The 22,784-nt window shown below is 45.5% G+C and overlaps 1 protein-coding gene across 2 annotated transcripts in view; it reads right to left on the bottom strand.

Annotated features, from left to right (window-relative positions):
- CASS4 (Cas scaffold protein family member 4) overlaps positions 1–17,622 on the bottom strand; it is a 41,013-nt gene extending 23,391 nt beyond the window's left edge. For both annotated transcript variants that reach the window (XM_036121031.2, XM_078057320.1), the window contains exon 1: positions 17,293–17,622. In XM_036121031.2, the coding sequence (XP_035976924.2) occupies positions 17,293–17,328 (36 nt within the window). In that variant the 5' untranslated portion in view covers positions 17,329–17,622. The remainder of the gene's footprint in view (positions 1–17,292) is intronic.
- Positions 17,623–22,784: the final 5,162 nt, after the last annotated feature.

Genomic DNA, 22,784 nt, shown 5'->3' with positions numbered 1-22,784 from the left:
AAGCATAAGTAAAGTCAGATCCTCCATGCAGAAACTGACAATCCCACATAAAATCTACTGCAGTTGAGGTCCTAGGAGATCATGAATAAGTTTTGCACATGGAACTTTCTTCTTGCTACAAAAGCAAGAACAGAGAGAGTACAAAACAATGATAAGCAAATAGAAGAAAACAGAAATGCCTGCCACAGAGAACCACTGTCACTCCTTTGGTTCGTGACCCCTCAGATCTTGTGCATATTCGTTCATATACATACCGAGAGTCAGTTGTATTTTAAAAACCTCATGGGATCATATGCTACATATGGCTTTATAATCTGCTTTTTTTCTACTTAATAATAGATTATGAACATTTTTCCGTGTTCATGAACAGCTTTCTTCACTCAGTATCTTTTTAAATAGTGGTGCCATTTTCCACTGTGAGGATGAACCATGCTTGTCCTTCCTGGTTCTGGGACATTTTAGCTAATTCCAGTTTTTAGCTATTACAAACAGTGCTAAGATGATCCATCTTCATCGCTAAATATTTGCAACTCTCCTTATTTATTTCCACAGAGAAATGTCCAGGTGGGTGAAATCCTTAGGGCTCCTCCTTCCCTCATTGCCCTTGGGCATGGTTGACTCATGTACACTTCCGTCCATTGTGAATGAGACTGTCCATTTCCTCCCAGCCCATGACCCTCAGCATGAGCTCTCGGTTGGATGGTACATTTGTTTTAAAATCTTTGTCATGGAAACTTGAGAGGTTTTTGAACTCATTCTTGGAAATTAACTCATTTTTAAAAAGAAGGAACATGGTCCTGAAGCATTAGAGGTGTGTGTGTTGTGAAGGATATTCCTGCCTGTGGGCGTCTCCTCTCCCATCCCGGGTGAACCAGAAACCCTCCCCTGGGAGGGAGGCACAAATCTCACTGGTTGGAGGTGGAGTGAGTGTATGGGGTTACACTGAAAAGCAGAGAGCCCAGTTAGGGCTAATAAACACCAATTTCCTTCTGGGTGTGAGGAACTCCATGACGTGTCCCCTTGGCCACCTACGTATTCCTTCAAAAGGGCAGCCGACCTTGGCTGAATGTTTACGAGCTACGGCACTGTTCCCCGTGCTTGAGTTTGGGGATACCAACTTTGATCATGTGATGACCACTCTGTGAACTTCCGAGGCTCCCCCGTAGCCCCTGCTCTCCCCAAACCTTCAGGGTACCCTGAGAGATTGCACCCCCGCCTACATCTCTAGGCTCGTGGTATCACTTCCTCATCAGCCCCATAGGAGCACTACCCTTTGTGGCGGCTTGAGTCCTTTCCACAGGCTGTTCCCTCTATCCGAGAGTCAGCAGTTGTGTGCCTAGTCAGACCCACTCTTCTTTCCAGACTCCTCTTAGATGTCCCTTCTTTGCAAAAAGATTCCTTGACACCCAGACTCCTTCAGACTACACTAGTCCTCCCCATTTTTTTTGCTCAATGCTTTTCCATGTCAGGACTGATGACACTCACATATAATTCATTAAGTAGGTGATGATCATCTATTTGGTGTCTATGTCCGGGCTAGAGCACTGGCTCCGGAAGAGGACACCTTCCTTGCTCTAACTGCATCCCCAGCTTCCAGCACACAGCAGGTGCTCATTGGTTGCTTTTTGAGTTAATGGGCGGAGAAGGCTGAGTAATATAATACCCTTGTGTTCAAGTCTTTGGGAGATAAAGGGACATGCAGTATCGACATGAGAGCCCCTGTGTCCTTCTAGAGTAGGGTAAAAAGGAGGTTCTCTGAGACTCTCTGCCCATCCCATTAGGTGGCCTTTGGTGAGAATGACCACCAAGATGTCCCAAAGATGGGCCGCAAGACCCAGCTAGTCTGCACACTCAGTGACTGTCCCGTGAATGTAGTGTGAGTGCGTTTCCAGCCTGCGGAATCTAGCAGAGATGAAGCACTTAGAGAGAAGAGAGTTTTAGAATCTTATAAAGAGTACCAATTAAAGGCCAGGATTTAGTGAAGTTCCATGTTACTTTGTAGATTTTGTTCTAGTTAATAATAATCTCTGTATAGTAAGAAAAGAACCTGAAAGGTTATGGTTTATTACCTTGTCAGACTTGAACCAGACTTATAACTAAGCCCTGCAATCCTCTCTTAATAATCCTTTATTAAATTGCCTACAATTACCTAGATTCCTAAATGCTCTTTGACCCAGATTGAACATCTTACTGGTTCTCTCATTAATGAATCCGTTTAATAAAATCTTTGACATGAGTTCATTGTATGTTCTCTTGAGGTTCATGAGTTTGCCTTCCTGAACATTACACTTCAACTGTCCACACTGGCGAGAAAACAGAAACACAGTCTGCAGCCAATCACCACAACTTCACGAAATACACTTGACACATCCATAAAAGAAAAAGCTGATCATCTGAGACGTGCCTGCATTTGTCTAGAGATAAGATCACGCGTGCGTACAGAGAGCAGTTGCTGCAGTGTGGTAGCTGCTCGGAAACGTCCAGATTGGCACCAGCTTCATCGGTGGATTTGCCTGTTGTGAGAGGCAGGGACTGTTTCCTAGAGAACAGTGGGCTCGTACGATCACCCGCTCCAGCGGGCACCCACAGCTGTCCAAGATGGTCAGTCTTACTACTCTGCTTCCAGCCTGCAGTCTGCAGTGCAACCCCGCCTACCTTACCGGCTGTAAACTCCCGGCAAAGGCAAATCCCATGTATGGCGCTATCACTTAATTCCCTTTGTTCTAATCGGCAGGGATGTCTCAGGACACCTCATGCAATCAGTCAATGTCTCGGAGTTTTAATAACAAAGCCCATCAAAGTTTCTGTTCCAGAAGAAGAATGTAACACAAGTGAGGGATCTGGAGGGCCCTTCACCTAGAACACAGAGGACCATGTTGATGGGGCCCTATTTTGTGTTGGGAGCGATGCAGTCATTGTATCACTTAACTCTCAGAAGCCTCAGAGGTGGGTTTTCTAATCCTCGTTTTACAGAGGAAGAGACTGAGGGTCAGAGAGGTCAAATGACTTGTCTAAGGTCACTTGGACTCAAACTGCTCTTCTCACATCCATTATTGCACCATTCATTCCCCTTACAACCCATTCTCCAGACATTTATACACATACATATTTATATCCTTAAATCAGATCGTGTTGGTTTCTTATTTAAAGACCTCCAATGGGCGCCTGGGTGGCTCAGTTGGTTAAGCGACTGCCTTCGGCTCAGGTCATGATCCTGGAGTCCCTGGATCGAGTCCCGCATCGGGCTCCCTGCTCCGCAGGGAGCCTGCTTCTCCCTCTGACCCTCCCCCCTCTCATGTGCTCTCTCTCTCTCATTCTCTCTGTCTCAAATAAATAAATAAAATCTTTAAAAAAATAAAAAAAAATAAAAAAAATAAAGACCTCCAATGGCTTCGAAATCCACTTAGAACAAAACCTGCGTTCCCTGTCTGGTCGCCCTCCTGGCCCACCACTCTGCCTGTTTATTTTCCTTCAGTCATGTTGTTTTCTCCCTTTTCCCAGAGGCACTAAGCTTGCTTCCACCTCTGGACCTTTGCCCTTGCTACTTCTCCTGCCCAGAACACTCTTCCACCAGATCTTTGAATGACTGGCTCCTCTTTCAGATCTCAGCTCAAAGGTCACCTCCTGCAGAGGCTGTCCCTGCACGAAAGTCACCTCTTGCCGAGGTGTCCCTGACCACCCACGTAAGGCTGGTCTCCTCCTTTGCGTCCACACAGGACTGAGACGCTGAGCCTCTAGGCGTGCTGAGGAGAGAATCGAGTCAGGGCGAGCCAGACTTTTTTGGGGCGACGGGTGGTGTGGGGAGGAGAAGCGGTGGCAGCAAACACTCACCGCGCCCCTATGTCCCTGGCACGGGGCTAAGCTCTTTATAGATAACACTTGGAAGCAACCACCAGCCCACCTCAAGAGAGCCTAACAGCGATTGCAGTACTCTCTGAGGCCACTCACAGGGTTTTTTTTTTTTTTTTAATAGGGTGTTAATTTGGAAACGTCTGTGTAGATATTTAAGAGATGAAGGAAGACATATGTTTATATTTTTGTCCCCTGTGGGCACACTGGCAGTTAGATTCTGTGAGCAGTAAAAGAAATATCCCTAACTAATTTCCAAAAAGGGCATCTCCCTCAAATGCCCACCTTCATACAACAGCTGGAAGAGGGGAAAGGAAAATGGAATAAGCATTTGGAAGAAAGAAACAAAGACAAAGGGTAAGATTCTCTCTCTGGAGAGACCTTCACACAACCGCCGGATGCACTGTGTTCATCTATGTTGAATCAGCAATGAGCTATGGGATTAATTAGCTACAATTGGAGAAATCTGGGATGTTGTTCATTCGTTCGTTCATTCATTCATTCATTCATTCACGAAGATTGTATTGAGCGTCTACTATAGACCCGGTGCCCTGCTGAGATGCAGCAGTGAACAACACAGGTCCTGGTCTCGTGCCAATCTACGTTCCAGCGGAGGAGACAAACTCCAATCAGATTTTCACAGAAAGCAGTATAGGGTTTCTACCTCTCTTCCGGACAATGAAGGAAAACACAGGAAGTTATGAGGAGTATGGGTGTAGTGAGAACAGGGCTGTGGGAATTGCGCTCTGGGGCTGAGTAGGAGTTAGTCAGCTCAAGAGTGGGGGAGGGATCCTCCAGGCAGAGGAAGAGAAATGTTTGAGGGCTGGGGGAAGTGATGGAGGGAGAGAGTGTGTGTGTGAGAAGTGGGTGGTGAGCTGGAGGAACTGAAAGATGACCAGGCTGGCTGGAGAGAAGTAAACAAAGGATCCGGAGCTTGATTCCGTATTGGTTGCTGTTTATATCTGGTTGCTGGGCGAGACGGATCGGAGGGAGCAACTGTGAGGCCAAAGAGGCTCGTCAAAGCCAATCGCCCAGGCCAGGTGGGAGATGCCCGCTCGCTGAGGTGAGGGTACAGGTTGGATTTAGGACAGCCCGAGGGAGGAGGTGGTGGAGGATCGCATGCGATCTTTAAGGCGAGTCTTGAAAGAAAGGGCAGGATTGTAATTACCAGAGAGGGGAGGACGGACGCAGTACGGACCAGGGAGAGTAATCGCTTCTCGGGCTTTCTGTCTCCAGCAGTGGCATAGAGAGCCAGTCCCAGCAGCTACCGCTCTCAGCAGAAGCAGATGGAACGAGCCCGTGGAGGAGTCACCCTCGGAAGCGTCAGTTCTGGGCTTCTTCATTCATCACCCTCTAGACCAGGAGGGTGCGCACAGCTCCTTGGGAACTCCGCAGGAGCCCCGCCTGCCTTTCCGCTTTACTTTCCATTTTTCTTTTCTTTACTTCCCTTGAAAGAGCAGAGCGGCAGGAATTCAGAGCGTTAGAGCGGGACAGCGACCCTGGATGCCGTCTTCTGGGTTCGCCTCATTGGAGAGCTTTATGTGCCTGAGACCAGGAAGGTTACTGACCTGCCTAGGGTCACACAGCGGCAGGCAGCAGCGTGGGGATTCAAACTCGAGTCTGTCTGATTCCACAGCCTGCTTTGCCAGCTTGATGCACGGCTTCTCCAAATCCAGGTCAACCTCCTGCTCTGATCTGCTAAAGTCTAAAAGCATATACTTTTAGAAGAAGCTGCTTTAAAGACATCCATAGACAGGAGCAGCGAACTCACATGATTATAGGAGCTGGGCAGAAAGTATATGGAGGCAGGCCGGGTGGAAGACATTTGGGAGTGCTGGAGACTGTGGCACGCTCACACAGATTTTAAAATACAACTTCTTGGGCCAAGTGAAGTGCTCTGCTGCTGAGTCCAGCCCATGGCTGGGGTCTTCGAGGCCCCATGCCGCTCTCCTTTGCAAACCCAAAGTTAATGGGCAGGAGGCTGGAGCATCTCGACTCAATGCAGGGCTCCTGAGCGAACAGGAGATTGATTGGCTTTGAAGTGCCCCCTCCCACCCTGTCCCGTTACGTTATGTTATGGCCAAGACTTTGTGCTAGCTGCTCACAACTTGAGACTCTCTCTACCCTTTCCTGCTTGCTTCTCTCCTCCCCCTCACGGCTGACACAAGCACTATCCCTCACCCCCTGTACTCTTGTATTCCTAAAATTAAAAGTTAGTAAGCAGGGGGATAGGAGAGACCCCGAGATGATTTTCCTTCTAAGTAGCCAGAATATCACCATTTCCTTGGGAACGTAAATCATACCACAAGGTCTCCAGCTCACGGCAGGAAATAGTAAATAAGTAAGTGCCCCCAAACAAGAAATAAGAGACTCTACATGTGGCAAGAACCTTGAGCGGCAAGTGATGAGTGGACCCCCGCTCTTACACCATCATAGAACCTCATCACTGACAAAATGGGCATCTGTCTTCTACTAAACTCCTTCTTTGAAAAATGTCCATGTTTAGCATTTTAGCTTCTTTCTCATAGATTCCATGACTTGTTTCCAAGAATTCTTAGTTTTAGGAGAAGGTGGCAGAATTGTTCATACTTCCCCTCTGAGGATCATGAGAGAATAGTAACACATAAACCACAATTCTTTTTTAAAGCATACACCGTAAATATTTCAAAGCCTTTGATGTACGGCAAGTATGAATCTCTGAAGTTCATAAAAGCTTCCCCTGGATGTAGGAGCTTTGACTTTGAGATCAGTGAAAGCTTCTCTTATAGATCTTTATGGGGCAGCTGAACCCAGACTCAGAACATCAGGAGTAGACACAGAGCGGAGAAAGCCCTTTGATCGTCACTAAGGACAACAGTCTCCCCTCGAATGCACTGGAAGAATTCACTGGAAGTATCTCATGCTGTGTAAATACACAGATAGGCTTGGAAAGATCAAAGCAGAGAGAATGGTGCTATCAGTTGGCTTGCTCATGTTTATTTTCCATCATTTTTAAAAACACATTATGTTAAAGAAAAGTTTCCAAGAGCGGAAGCAAAATCCCCACACCACCTCCATTTTCTCATCCATATTCTCCAAAAAGGGAAGAAAGACAGAGGAAGAAGGACAACCCTGAGGAAGAGACAAAGTAGCTACATGACACTCGTTTTGTGAGAGGTTTTGATGGGTAACAACATTCTGTGAGGTAAGATGACAGGGTAGACGTGTTTTTAAGGAGTCCTGGCAAAGATAGTCTGGAAAGAATTCTCAGTTTGCAAACCCCACATAACAATGCAGCTTTCTTCTTACACATGCTGTTGTCCCCTACTACTAACTTCCTGTAATTAATCAAAGAGAAAGAAATTCCCTTCGGTCTTTTGGCTGCATATTGAGTCAGGCATCACGTTACTTTTGTTGTTTGCTATTTAGCCAAATAGGATGAGGATAGCTCAGTCTTTCAACTTCTGTGCCAGGCACTGCAATAATTCGCCCGGATTATCTCTCTTGGTATTCACAATCCCATGAAGCCGATACTGTGACTCATACTCTGTTTGAGAGGTGAGAAAACTAAGGCACAGAGAGGGTGATTAAGTAGCTTAAGGCTGCTCAGAGAGCAAGGCACAGAACCAAGAACGCAACACAGGCAGTTTCGACCCCGGAGTCTGCCCTTTCGGCCCACAAATCACAGTGCTTGGCACAGACTCTGCTGCAAGACGGCATGTGCGTCTTGATAGACGAGCCAATGACAAAGTGTGCTTCCGAGAGGGATGGTAAACTGAGAAGTACATTTTAACTCAGGTGTGTACGTTGCCTGGTCATTTATCAGAATTGGATCCTGCCCTAAGAATTCAGGACACAGCTTACATGTAATTACTGGTAAATAATGATACATTTTTTATAACAGAATACCATACAGCCATTTAAAAGAACGAGGTAGAATTTATATGAGTTGAAATGGAACAATGTCCAAAATATAGTATTAATTTTTAAAAAATCAGGATGACAAACTGTGTGTATGGTATGTCCCCATTTATGCTGTTGTGAGCATAGCTTCTTTCTGAAAGATGACGTAAGTTTTTGGTTGGGGCTTTTCCTCTGGCCAGGGGGACCAGAGCCCCGGAAACTATAGACATTTTGGGATTAAAGGAAAACACGCTTTCAGTCCATGCTCACTGGTACAGTTAGAATTTTGTAAACCATGAGTATGTGTTTTAGTTTTAAGAAAGGATTCTGTTCTATTGGAAGAAAATGGCTTTATGTTGGTAAACTTGAACGACTGGCGGTCATTAATCACTCCCGTCCATTCTACTCTGATCGGATAGAAGGAACCTTGCCTCCAAGTCAACTTCATCTCGGCTGAAAGCAGTTTTTCCCACACAAAGTCATACCACCAACAGCGAAAACTAGGACGACCTGTTTTAAGACACCAGAACTGGTGTTGCCTGTCTGTACCATGGGGAAGGGCAGCGAGAAAGACCTGCTGCCCCTTCCTCCCCCCCCGCCCACCCTGGGGCTGTATTCTGAGGTCTGCAGTTGAGATGGGACCACCACCTCTTCCTTTTCTCCCCACCCCACCACCCCATTTCCTGTGTTCCATGTGTCCCTCCTTCCTTCTTCCCTCCTCTTGAAGAATCTCCCTTGGAAACCATTGTTCAACAAAGAAGCTATTGCCTTAACTTCTGTTTTCCCTCACAGATTTCAATAGCTTTCCAGAGCAACACTGACATTGACAAGTACAATTATTCCGCAAGGTTTAGGGAACTAAGTGTCACGGAAGATAGCAAAATGGTATATTTCCTAATCAGAACTCGCCCTGGGACTTGCAACTGTATTCGATTACTCGCCTTTCATGTGTCATGCTAATGTGGTGAGAGAGTTCGCTGGTGGTATCCTGGAGCTTGAGACGGCTCTGCTTCAAGAATCTGCATTTTAGTCTCGGAAATATTTAGGCTTTTTTTTTTTTTTAATGAGGTGACAGCTGAGTAATTTCTTGCATCATCCTACAACATAAAGAAGGGTTGTTTCTCTTGGAGCTGGTTCTTAGAGACTTAGCAAAGTGGGTAAAGGAGAGACGCTGAAGGAAAGCTGCTGTTGTCTGCCAGAGAGGCCGTGGGTATCAGCAAGCTTCGGCTCCAGCAGCCTCTGAAAAAGTGGATGAGCTCTCCAATGAAAGGTTCCAGAATGTGGACAAAGTGACCTGAAGTCATTTAACTGGAAGTGAGACACCGAAATACCTTTTTCCCCCAATTACCTTTATGTTTAGAGTAACACTTAAGCTTAAAAAGAAAATTAACCGAGGGGCACCTGGGTGCCTCCAGTCGGTTAAGCGTCTGCCTTTGGTTCAGGTCATGATCCCAGGGTCCTGGGATGGAGTCCTGCATCCAGGGAGCTTGCTTCTCCCTCTGCCCCTCCCCCTGCTTGTGCTCTCTCTCTCTGATGAGTAAATAAATAAACTTACAAAAAAAAATTAACCAAGTAGAATATAGCTTTTTAAACCAAGTATAAATTCTCCCTTTTTGGTTTCAAAGCCAAAAATGGGCCATAGAGCAACTTTCAATTACTTCCACTGGTGTGATAGCTATCTGAGGAGCATCATCACCTGCTCCCCTAACTTAGGGGAAAAATTTGAAATAACAAGTAACGGACCCCTTAACATGGCTAATTTAGAGTCCCAAACAGTTTGAATAGTTGCAAGAAATGATGCCAGCAGAGAGAAACTCAGATACTCACATTCACCTTCATCTTGATCCTTTAAAGAAAGTATTTTTAAAGGTGATTATTCCATATCCTGGAAAACACTGACAGAAATCGCTTGGGAAGGGAAGTTCTTCGGTGGCAGTTTGTGTCAGAATGCCGAGAGGTGTGGGTCTCAAACATTTGTGTGTGAACAGTGTGCTTTTCCTGCAGCAGTTCTCGCCAGCAGATCTGGGCTGAACCCAACAGCCCTGGGCAAGGATGGGGCCGGCCACACCATGCATTCCCTCCATCTGCCCCCTGCTTCCCCCCTATCCCCATCCGTCTGGGTGCCAATAGCCATTGTGGTGGGAATAACCCTGGTGAACTTGGAAGTGAGAAGCTATGTGAGAGAAAAAGAACAACTTAAGTCAAAGAGTGATTCCTTGTCTTCCTAACACCTGTAAAAAGGGCCCTGGATGACGGTGTCATCTATGAAAAAGCACAAAAGTGAAGTGATTTCTCCACCGTAATATCGACCTCTGATCCCTCCAGCTTTCAATTCTTCCTGATGGTTCAGATGAAAAAGCCCCTCATCACAGGACTTCCGTAGCTGCAGAAGGTCCTGCCCACTGATGAGACTTTGAGGAAGTGACTGGCCAGAAAAAAATTCCAAAACTGCCCAATGGAAGTAAAGTATTTTCTTCCCTGAGGCCTGAATTCTGTGGTTTTCCAATAGGTTTGGGTCTCGACCAGATCCACTTGTTTGAATCTACTTCCCCTATTCATGGGAACCTTGCTAGAATGTACTTTTAGTGCTTCATTGATTTGACAATTATATATTAAGCACCTACTGTATGTCTGACGACGTGGGCTGGGAGAGGGGCGGGTGGAGCGAGCAGCACCAGGTCCCCTTGATCTAGGATCTCAGGATTGAAATGATGCAACAAGAAACCAGGCCTTCTAGTAATTGATTTTTTAAGATACGGCCCAAGACGGGCCCTGTTATACCAAACTGTGTCCTTCAGTCCGTAGAGCCCTAGAGATCCAGCAGTTCTATTCCTTGCCGTCCCCCCTCCAGCACCTCCACGTTCACTCCTGGCCAGCCTCGTCCTTGGGTTATTGATTAAGATACCTCGTTTGGAAAAAAGAGAAGTTGGAAGCAACTTCTGGAAGCTTCCTTTCCTCTCTTCCTTCTTTCTTTCTCTCTTTTTTTGAAGGGAAGAGAAGAGGAAAGGCAGGGGGGATACAAGAAGGTGTTCTATGCGATCGTACCACCTCCGACGAGGAGGACACTTTATCTAAGACTGTGCTTCTTCAATTCCATATGTCTATTAATGGCTTCCGGTCATAGCTATGTGCCCTCGGTACTTTTTTTTACTTAAAGTAAAATGTTAAATGAAGCCAATTAAAAACAACTCTCCCTAAGCAACGTTACTTATAAAATTACGTTTGATGAGCTAGTTTTAATTTTTTCTAATGCACATGACAATACATAACTGACATTAGAAAAATGTTCTATTCATGCCCTGCATCTAAGATCGTCTTGGATGCCAACAGTCAAGGTCCCTGCACGGTGTGATTTTTTCCATCTGGTTGATCAGGAAGAATTCAAAGCTGGCCCAAGCCATTTAACAGATCACAGAAAAATAAGGAAAGGTTCATGCCTGTTCACCAAATTCTCCATCCCCCAGGGTCACTTCTAGGGGTGTTAGGAAAGCAAGGAGCCACCCTGTTATTTAAGCTCTTGGTCTCCCCCTCTGTGGGTGCGAATTTATTCCAGTCCCTGGGCTTATTCATTTTGTTGTTAATAACGGGCTACAGATAGACCCATTGCAAGTCTTACTTGGGAGACCACAAGGAAGGTTAGGGATGGGTGTGTGTCACTGGCCATGTTGATCTCACGATGCTCATTGATCGCCTCGCTTTGGGCAACATCATGTAGGAAAGAAGCAACTTGAAGTACTCGCTGTCTATAACCGACTCTAGTGCCCTTTCAACCTCAGGGCAAGTTTACACTCTGAACCCGAAGCCAACATCCCACAAAGCCCTTTTTTACTTTCTGTTAACCAAAGGGCAAACATCTCCAAGGGAGAAAGACCCTACTGCTTTCTCATCTCATTTCTTCTGTTTTCTTCTCCCCAGATGACAGACTACCAGTAACAGATGTGTAGCAAAAGCTGCTTTTGATTCTACGGAGAAGCAACACTTTAAAGATAAAGAACAATAGTGTACATCCAGTAACTTCGAAGCTCACGGAGACATTCTCTCTGGAGTGGGGGGCCACACGGGGAGCCAAGACGTGCCCGTGGATAACGTTTCAGTGGTTTCCGTGTTTTCCTGAGAGGGGTTTGCAGATACGGCAAAGCCTTGACGCAGGACCCTGAGATGCTGTCCCAGGCACAGGACACACTGCCTTCCTGACCTTACCTGTTCCCATGGTGTGGACACAAGCGTCCTCTTCCATTCCAATCCACAAGTGGCTTATGAGCAATACAGCGGGACACGGTTCCTAAAATATTTATTTCCCCTTTTTGCAAGTCATGTTGGAGTATCCAAATATCACTTCTCCCCGCCTCCCACCTCTGTCCTTTGAAGTTATTCCCCTCCAGGCACTTGTCATTTCCTCCCTTAGTCATCCTAGTTCCAAAATGACCATGTTCTGTTTCTAGAGCTGCTTCCCCATTCAGTGATCATGCAGGCCACTTTTCTTTGAATAGTCTGGTAACTCTGGGGGTCGTGAGGCTGTTTTGTGTAGCTTTTTTTTTTTTTTTATAGTGAGCTCTGTAGCAAAATGAAACAGGAGTGACCATATAATGTGATGGACTTTTCATGAACTAAAACGACAGTTTATTATATTGAGGAAGGGGCCGAGACACTTTTGTCCTTGGTGGCATTTAGAACAGTGCGTGGCGCAGGGCAGGCCCTCGATAGTTATTGAATGAATTAAAGGTATATTGTCTGGAAATAAGGTTGGTAGAAAACAAACATCGGTTTCACAAAAAAGGGGGGTGTATATTGAACATGCAGTTCAATAAAACCTATTTACACCTTTATTTACTATTCTTTCTGTTCACATCTGCTCATGGTTTCAAATGTCAAAAGGTTTTTTCAAAAGGCAGGGCAAGCGATTTTTTTTGTCCGTGTCCATTGAGAACAGCATGGCAGCCTCCAAAATGGAAAGAGAGGCCACCCGCCCTTGTCTCCTGACACATCCCCCTGCTTCTGCTCTTCTTGGCCAACAGTCCATTTGTTGCATAGTAGCCTGAGTGATGTCTTAGAAAGATAAATCAGACCATGTCATCTCCTGCTTTAAATAGGCCAGTGGCTTCCTTGCAGTTAGAATGCACCTCAAAGTTCTTACAGGACCCACAAGGTCCTATGTGAACAGGACCCTACTTTTCCCTCCAATCTCATTTCTGCCCACTCTCTCTCCTTGTCCCTCTGCCCCAACAACGCTGGCCTTTTTACTGATCATCCACCATGCTGAATTCCTTCCCCCTGCAGGGCCTTTGCCTTTGCTGTCTCCTCTGCCGGGAATGTTTCTGCCATCATTCAGGTCTCCAGAAAGGCCCCTTTCTGTCCATCACCTCTATCAGATCATCTTGTTTTATTTTCTTTATGGTAGTTATCACCAGCTGAAACCATTGTGTCCAGGTACTCATCTACTGACATTCTGACCTCACTAGAACATCAGCTCTGTGTTGATCATCCGAACCCCAGGACCCAATAACTACATGCTGGGTAGATGGCTAAACGATGGACAGTGAATTGTGTTCTCAAGCTGGCTGTTGGACCTGGGCTGTTTTGCCTTGTGAGGCAAGTGAAGGTACGGAGCTGCTGCACAAGGTCACTGGGAGGCTGCAGGTCCTTGTGACCTTGACTTCAGCGGCAAAGGCTCAGATCTAAGGCAACACCTGACCATGGGAGCAGGAAGGGGGCCAGTTCTCGAGAGTTGAGGCTGAGTGGGTCAGGCTGGGGCCAGAGAGGGGTCAGGGAGCTTAGATTCCCAGGTGCCTGACAACTAGGAAGTCCTGTCTGTGACCTTGGGGCAGGGCAGGGCTATGTCGCAAGGGTTCCATCTGCACTCTCTGTGACCTCCCGCTGATTCACACACACTCAAAGCGTTTATTGGGCACCTACTATGGGCAGGCACCGCTGTAGGCAGTGGAGATGCAACACCAAATAAGAAAGCCCAGCTCTGTCCCTTGTGGAGCTCACGCTCCAGAGGGGAAGACAGATGATGAACAAAGGGAGAAACAATTGGGAAAGATGATTTCAGATGTTGATAAAGGAAGAGGAGGCAGAAGATGAGAATGACCAGGGAGGGTGTGGCTGGGGAGGTGACTTGGATGGGGCAGTCCAGAAAGGGGTCGAGCAAGCAAGTGAGCAAGTGTGGAAGATGCTTGTGGGGAGGCCCCAGGGATCCAGCCCCCAAATGGAACATCCCAAGGCAGGGGAAGGGGAGGCAGTGAGGTGGGGGGGGACCTGGTGGGACGGGGTCAGGCTGGCCTTGTGGCCATAGTAAGTTCTCTGCACACATTCCCTCTTGCCATTCCTCAACAAAGACTGAGTTAAAATGTCTTGCTTCCCACCCCAGAGGTCCTAAAGGCACAAGGAGAGCCTGCAATTGCTCCCCACCCACAAACGACGTCCCCAGTGCTCTTGCCCAGAAGCACTGAAGCAAGCTCCATCTGGGCAAGCGGCAGACGCATCGCCGTTGGGTCTGTCTAGACCAGCCCTGGGAATGTTGGCGATTTTAATTCTACGTCTTTACTGTGATCCTCCTGGAGGGGCTCGAGGACGACTCCACCCAGAATTGGAATGGAAGAGGGCTAAAGGATATTTGCTTTTTACTTGAGGCCGGATCCGAAATGTTAAGGACATCTAAGAACATTTAAATGTGTGTAAAACATAAATATTATTTTTGATCAGTTCTCTGGACATCTACCCTTTAGTCACAAGGAAAAGACACTTGTTTGAAAACTTTCAGAAAACTAAGTGAGCATACGGCCATGTTGACAGAAGAGAGAAAGTACCGGTTGTAGAGAAAATACTATGAGAAAGTAGGTTTAAAATAGAATCAAGTTTCAGAAATTCTCAGAAAATGAAGGAAAACAAATACCATGCTTCTTTGACTCTGTAATTCTCCTTCAATTCTAGCGAGACAAAGATGTCTGTGCCCAAAGATGCCAATTTCAATATCACCTCTCATGGTGTGCACTCGTGGGCACACACGTGCGGGCAAACGTGCACACTCAGGAGTGAATACAATTCATAACACATGGGACTCCATCACTAAAGTACACGCAGACTCTATTTTCATAAATAAGGCACTTTTGAAACTACCCAAAATCCCAAACAAAGGTTTACATATAATAAAATCACTTATTCACCCTGTCTTCTAGACCTAACTTTCCAGCATTTCTCGAACGGAGTTGAACATGGAGTCAGCCAGCTACCGTCCAGTAAGCCAACAAATGACGTGTTAGACAGACCACTTTGCCACACATGACGAGCTTCTACCTCTTGCAAGTGTACTGCTCCCAGCGTTTCCTATCACTAATATCATCATATTTATCTTCCAGTTTCTCTTGGTTTTATACAAGATTTAGGGAAAACCTAATGAAAGTCAGCTATACAAAGGCTGCTGGGCACAGAGGTAAAGACTCTACTTATACGGAACTGTTGGGTGACAATCAGCAGCACCAGGGGATGGCGTGATGCGCAGTCACTGGTCACCACCCACTGTCCGCAGGCCACCTTCAGGGTATGAGAGGTGTTCCGGGGTGCCCCCGATGGACATGAGGGTGCTTCAAAGCCAAATGCACCAAAACTGAGAACCACTTACATGGTATGACCCCTGACTGCATTGTGTCACCATCTAATAAAAAGCAATTAATTAACAATAATCAAGGCGATGAACTGTGCTAAAATAAATGGAACTCTAATATGTATTGTTAATTGTAAAAGGTGAGAAGCTCAACCGTTGTTCAGTTAGTGCTCCTGTTTGTAGAAAGCCTTTTATTTATTTTTATTTTATTTTATTTTTTTAGATTTTATTTATTTATTTGACAGAGAGAGACACAGCGAGAGAGGGAACACAAGCAGGGGGAGTGGGAGAGGGAGAAGCAGGCTTCCCGCGGAGCAGGGAGCCCGATGCGGGGCTTGATCCCAGGACCCTGAGATCATGACCCGAGCCCAAGGCAGAGGCTTAATGACTGAGCCACCCAGGCGCCCCTTGTAGAAAGCCTTTTAAAAAGTATATTATAGGGGCGCCTGGGTGGCTCAGTCGTTAGGCGTCTGCCTTCGGCTCAGGTCGTGATCCCAGGGTCCTGGGATCGAGCCCCACATCGGGCTCCCTGCACCGCGGGGAAGCCTGCTTCTCCCTCTCCTACTCCCCCTGCTGTGTTCCCTCTCTCTCGCTATGTCTCTCTCTGTCAAATAAATAAATAAAATCTTTAAAAAAAAAAAATAAATAAAAATAAAAAGTATATTATATCATATGTGCATTGACAGTTTGTAGGGGACCCAACAAACCCTGAGCTGAGGTTGCCTCTGGGCTAGGAGTTGAAGATGTGAGTTCTTGCCCTCGTACTGCTGTGATGTAGACTGAGTATTAGAAGGATGTTATTAATTCAACGTTAAATTTCCTTGCCTGTGATCATATTGGAGTTGTGTAGAAGAATGTCCTTGCTTTTAGGAGACACATGTTGAGGTGAAGTGTCATTTAGGGGTGAAATGTCATTATGCCTACAATTTGTTTTCAAATGGTTTAACAACAGTAACAACAAAGTGTGCGCACACGTGTGTCTAAATATACACAAGTAGATGCAGACAAATGTGACAAAGTGCCAGAAATCAGTGAATCTAGGTAAAGGATATGCAGGGATTTACTGAATTACTTTCCCCCCCCCAGTTTTCCAATGGTTTAAATTTTTTTCAAAGAAAATAGTTGGGTATAAAATTCTAGGGTAGCTTAGATATTTACACGCAATCCATATAAGAGAGGCTGTCATAGGTTACTCGGTTACATAAATTCCACTGGTGACATCCATTGTTATTATTTTAATAGTAAGTAACATATATGTAATTCAAATAAACAAGCTTTCCCTTTAGTAACTGTTTCATTTTTTTCCTGTTCTACTTCACATTTTAAAAAGGCAGAGCGAGAAAATCCTTGAGCTTCATTTTCCTTGTGTCCCAGCTGTTTTTCCTTTAAAGCAGCCATTACAACTTTCTAAATAGTGACTCTTTTTTTGATTCATGCCACAGACTTGAGCCCCACTCACATGTACCAGTATAAAAGTTCCCGGGAAATGGTGTGCGGAATGCCCCCTGTGGACTCAGCCCACGGGAGGCTGAAGCCAGATCTAGACTCTGCTCTTGGGAAGGAACACAGAATCAACCAGGTCACCTGGGAGTGACACTAAGTGTCTGCAGGGTCCAGAGAGAAGAGAGGTCAAGGTGGGCTGAGGCCAAGCCTCACATCTTGCTCGAGAAGTTTGTTAGAAAGCGAGTGGACCCATAGGGATGGATGGGTTGTGTCGTGAACCCCAGAAACTGGCTTCTGCTAGGAAGTCATTTGCATCCATCTCTGAATCAAACTGGCAGTAGCTTTAGAACACATTATCTTTTCCACACTAAACTTACGTTAAACTTCTCCATCTCAAACTCACATGTTACTAGTATTTACGACTCCACTAGAAACTTGGAACGAAAATCGGTCACTGTCCTTAACCATAACGGGTTGTTTTGCCCCCGCCCATCCAAACAGCCCCCGTCACTCACCTTGGGCGCACCATCCATGATGCCTGCCCCCTTCATCTTGGTGTGGAACAGCTCCCGTGAGCTCTCCGGCTGGTATCTCCGGCTTCAGAGGAGGATTATGCAATGTCACCGCATGCCTCTGGCCGGTTCTCAGAAACTGAATTCTATGGAGTTATCTGACAACACAGGAAATTGTCAAAACGATTCTCCCAGCACGCAAACTTTCTGGAAAGCACAATTAGAGGAAAATGAAGGCGCTGATGGAGAGGGGACAGAAATCCAGGCCACACTCACTCCTCGATGCTTGGCATCTCACTTGGTCTATAAGTAGAGATTGTCACACATTTGCTACGTGAAACCACAAAAGAAGAAAAAAAACAAAAACGCTCTTCCGCTTTATAGGGTGAAGTTCCTACTTTGAAAGCTCAGGGTATGAACGCTCCGCATTCTCGTCCCCATAAACACTGTGAACAACTTGCACCAAGCTCATTCTTCTGATTAGAGGCCGCTAGGCCAAATTGGTGATCGTGGTCAGTGTCTCTTCCTTCCTGCTTCCTAAACTTGCCCCTCAAACAGCCAGGAGAAAACAAGTCAAGGGGAATGCCCTAAAGGACCTAGTCCCGACCCATCTCTCCTCCGATACACACTGCTCCTCGCTCTGACCCCATGCTCACCTCCTGGTCTTGGCTCACAAAACTTCATGATGAGCATTTTCCGAGCGCTGACTCTGTAACAGGGCTGCTGAGCACTTTCCAGTACAGTTAAATTATCTCTTAAATCTCACCCACCCATCGTCTGAACTTGAAACCACAGCACTGGCTCATTGCAGTTCAGCATTACTTGCCAAGTCTTTTTACTTTCCCTAAATTCGGACTAAACATTCAGAGAGAACGTACAGGGAAGAAGACTCCTAGTTAGGCACATTCCCGGTTTTATTTCATTTAAATGAACTGGTACCCATTCTTCCGAGCCTGGCTCAGGTTGCATTTCCAACAGGTGGTCTCTCCCTGTTGCTACCTTCCTGCCATTACAGCGCTCACTGTCTGGTCTGCAAGTCTGAGCGACGGATAGGACCAGGAAGGACTTACTGGTGGGAGTAGCTGACTGATTTCTGGCTGAGACAATTCATATTTTAAATTGTTATCATCGTTGGAAGTTAACTTCCGGGGCCAAGTAATTGACGTGTCGCAGATGGGAGCACATAACCGGGAGGGAACAATGACCCCACAGAATGAGAACACAAGCTGACTTAGCAACAAGTTCCAAGTGGAGATCCACAGAGAGGACGATAGAGATGGGAGAATGGGGAGTAATTCAGGGAAGGCTTCATGAGGAAGGCAAGATATGAGAAGCAGGGGCCGATCGGTATAGAGGCAGAGCTTGTTTCTAGCTGCAACACCATGAATATGCAAAAAAAGAGATGGAATTAGCAAGTTCCATTTAAGGTAACCAAGCAGATTCAGATGGAAGAGCAATGAGTCCTAAGGGCTGAGGTTATGAATGACAGCCTGGACTAGCAGAAGGATTTTATCCTATTAGTTTTTACAGATAGGACAAATCATTAAAGCGGTACTCCTGCAAGGCATAGAGATAGAAATACTTGTAAGGCAAAGCCCTCTACACAATGGCAGGTGATTTCCATGTCGTTGAATGTGAATCTGGACATTGTTCTGGGGTATGCCTCTTCGCTCCTGCTTTCTTCTGGCCCTAACCTGCACCTCTGTGTTGGTGGGCGTGGGTCGTCCCGCATCTCAGATGAGGAAGATGCAGGCACGACTGAGCTAAGCCTGAGGTTCACATTTCCAGGGTGGGATCGATTAACCTCAATTTGATGCTTCCATGTATATTTAGATGTCATTATGTCATGATTTTGTTTTAAAAAGTCCTTATCTCTCAGACATACATACTGAAATATTTACAGAAAAGATCTGAGATTTGCTTCAAAATAATTCAAGAGAGGGGAAAAAGGCTAGAGGTATATGTAAAAGATGACCTATGAGTAGCCAGCTGGGGAGTCTGAGTGATGGCTACATGGAAATTCATTATAGTACTGTTGACACTGAATTAAAAAAAACAACAGCTTTATTAAGATAGAATTCACATACCACAAAATTCATCCTTTTGAAGAGCACAGATTCAGTGTTTCTTTGTTTGGGTTTTTTTTTTTTTTTTTTAGTATATGCAGAGTTGTGCAACCATCAGCACTATCTAATTTGAGAATATTTCATCACCCTAGGAAGAAACCCATACCCATTAGCGGTCACTCCTCATCACCCTGTTGTCCTCCAGCCCCTGGCAACCATTGTTTTTTTTTTTTTTTTTAAAGATTTTATTTATTTGACAGAGAGAGACAAAGTGAGAGAGGGAACACAAGCAGGGGGAGTGGGAGAGGGAGAAGCAGGCTTTCTGCTGAGCAGGGAGCCCGATGCGGGGCTCGATCCCAGGACCCTGGGACCATGACCTGAGCCGAAGGCAGACGCTTAACGACTGAGCCACCCAGGCGCCCCGGCAACCATTGTTTTTTAATTGTATAATGGACCTTTGCATATATTTGAAAATAAGTAAAAAGGATGGACAAACTTGCTCAAGGTCACACAGTGATGGGACTGAGGCAGAATCCAGACCCAAGCCTCTCAGTAAAAAGCTAGACTTCATGCCAGGTCCAGTCTGGACAGTTCCCACCATCTTGGCAAACTCCTAACAGTGATTCTTCCCACTACTGAAGGGCCGACCCTGGAGTTCCAGATACAGGTTAGAATGCTGTAATTTGCATGTTTTCTTATTTATTCACTTATTTAGGAGAAACAACCTAAATTTAAAAAACAGAACGAAGACACAAAAGTCATAGATTTGGTCCCAAAAGGAAACAGACTCACTCTTAACACGGATACCTAGTGTCGCATTTTGTGAATGTGGGGCTTGGCTTCTCAGCCTGCTATTTGGCCCTGTCATTTTTCTGAATGAAAGCCCTTAGACATTTTGCTGCAATCCATTTGTATTTACTTTTTTAGGCAAATGTGCCCTTCTGTGCACAAATATTGCAAGAATTTGCTATTCTAGGAAATTGGGTGGCTTTCGTAATATCCTGCTGACTGAAGGTTGAAACAGCTAGAGTTCAAGGGAACCAACTCCGAGACTCTAATAAGGTAATTTCCCCCCTTCTCTTGACAAACGCTCCTGAGAACAGTATTTTGGATGAATTTTCTCTTCAAAGCCTGGAGTATCTGACCACTTCACTTCTATAGCTCCTAATAAATGCACAGGAAGGTAGACTGCTTTTGTAGATGGGACTGTTTTTTGGGATGCTTTATACTGTTTTCATGCAGGCTTTGAGCTCTCAAGCTCCTTGAGGGGTGGTCTTTGAAGGCTGGTCACTCAATGCCTGAGTTTTTAAAGTGAAGCTGGACACCAGGTGAAGAACATCCAGAGCATTAAAGGCTTAGCAGGAAATGTCAGACTGCATGGTTTTAAAATCATCTAGTAATCTGGCAGCTGTTAACCTTAAGAAGATATCTCAAATACAGCTCTTTGGGTGAAAGCAGAATTTCATAAATTGTCAACAAATTCACCTAAATTCCCTAATGCATGGATAAAACAGGGAGGACTAGGATTCTAATTGTCAGTGATGACTCTGTTTGATAGCCTGAATTTTGATGCCAAGGTGGAGAGGGAAAAGGAAGCAAGACATGAGAAACAGGATGCAAAAGAAATGCTGTGGGCATCAGGTGGGCCAAGAGCTGGAGGAGAGGGGCTGAGTGTTAAGAGTAGCTCGAGAAAACCCCAGGGTAGAACATGGGGGCACAGGCAAGGGGTCGCTGTCAGGTGAGCGACCAGGCTGTGAAGAGTAAATTGGCCAAATGCTGAGTGGGAAAGAGGCTTCACAGATTAAAACGCCCACAAAGGGAGTCGGAAGGTAAAGGAGAAAAGCTCCAGAAAAAGGCCAGAAACCTAAGGAATGAAAGTGATAGAAATGTCAACTATTGGGGCGCCTGGGTGGCTCTGTTGGTTAAGTGTCTGCTTTCAGCTCAGGTCATGATCTCAGGGTCCTGGGATGGAGCCCCATGTCCAGCTCTCTGCACAGTGGGGAGTCTGCTTCTCTCTCTCTCTGTCGAATAAATAAATATAAAAAATCTTTTTAAAAATGTCGACTATTTTCTAAAAGGTTTTTGTTGTTGTTCAAATCCCCTTTGTCACTTTTTAAGTCTCTTGGTTCTCAGTCCTGTTTCAGCTTTTCATATTCGATGCACTCACATATCGTGCATCTGATTAATTCCAAGTCTTTAAGTCTGACTCTGTCTAGTTTCTACTGCTTCTCATCATAGGGGGGGGTTTCCTTACATACTTGATTATGAACCCATGGTTCTCAGAGCTGGATCTGGGAGAACTGGGGCCTGGGGTAAAAATGTGTTCTTCCTTCATCTGTGCTGGCTTCTGTCAGGCGCTCTTGGACTTGCTTTAGATTCTCAGCTCGCTTTTCTCCAAGCCACAGAGCTAGTGCGAGTGGTTTGTTCCCACCTTATGTGGACAAATAGCTTGTAGATGGGATTGTCAGAGAAGACCCTCCCCACAAACCTGAGGCAGCACCCAGTCAGGCGGCTATCCTCTCTCCGGGAGGCGGGGTTTTTGTCAAGTTCACCCTTTTAGGGAATGGGGCAGTTTCTGGGTTCTGGGCTTTCTTCCTAGGTCTGGACCAAAGCTCCCACCATGTGAGGTCAGAGCTCAGAAATCATTAGGCTCCAGGGGATTGACAAATGTCCTCGGTGCAGCTGGCTGCCCCCTAGCTCCTGAGTGTCTGGATTTGTGATTTCTGGTTGTTTTGCCTCTCAAAAATTCCCTGAGAATTTCTTGCTAGCTCAGCTATTCAGAGATTAAAAATAAAAATAAATTCTATACAGGTGAGTACTGAAAGGGCTCTCAGAGTACCTGGTCCACCGTATTTTCAGAAACAGAAGTCTCCCCCTCTCCCAAACCTGTTTCTAGCATGCAGTGTTTAAAAGAAAAAAAAGTGCCTTACTGACTGAGTGCATGTTGGGGATGATTTTGATTAAGCTCTTTAATCACAGATAAAGAAGCTGTGGCCCTGCAGAGAAGTGGCTTGCTTTACTACTAAACAAGTCAGTAACAGAGCTGAGACGCCTCCCCCATCCCACAACATCGCCCTTCCTAAGGGAAACCAAAGTCTAAGGTAAAAGGTTGGTTTCTCTGACTCATCAAAAGAAATGGAATTATACTTTAGTTTTAGGATAAGGTACATAGCTAAAGGAGATTTGGCTATAAAAATCTGACTTCTAGAACGAAACACTAAAGAAACAGTATGAAAAGTACCAAAGTTATAACTGCTGCTTGACAGCACACGTTCAAATATGGAAACATTCAAAGCAAGGTCCCCCAAAAAAGAACTAGCTTTAAATTATCATTATATACAAAAAGTTTATTTTAGAAATCACATATCTTTAAAAAATAACATAGAAGTTATAAGTTTTTATCCTGGCTTATTATTCACTGTTTGAAAG

The sequence above is a fragment of the Halichoerus grypus genome, chromosome 10, assembly GCF_964656455.1.
Source record: "Halichoerus grypus chromosome 10, mHalGry1.hap1.1, whole genome shotgun sequence".
NCBI lineage: Eukaryota > Metazoa > Chordata > Mammalia > Carnivora > Phocidae > Halichoerus > Halichoerus grypus.
This window is presented reverse-complemented; position numbering and strand designations above follow the sequence as displayed.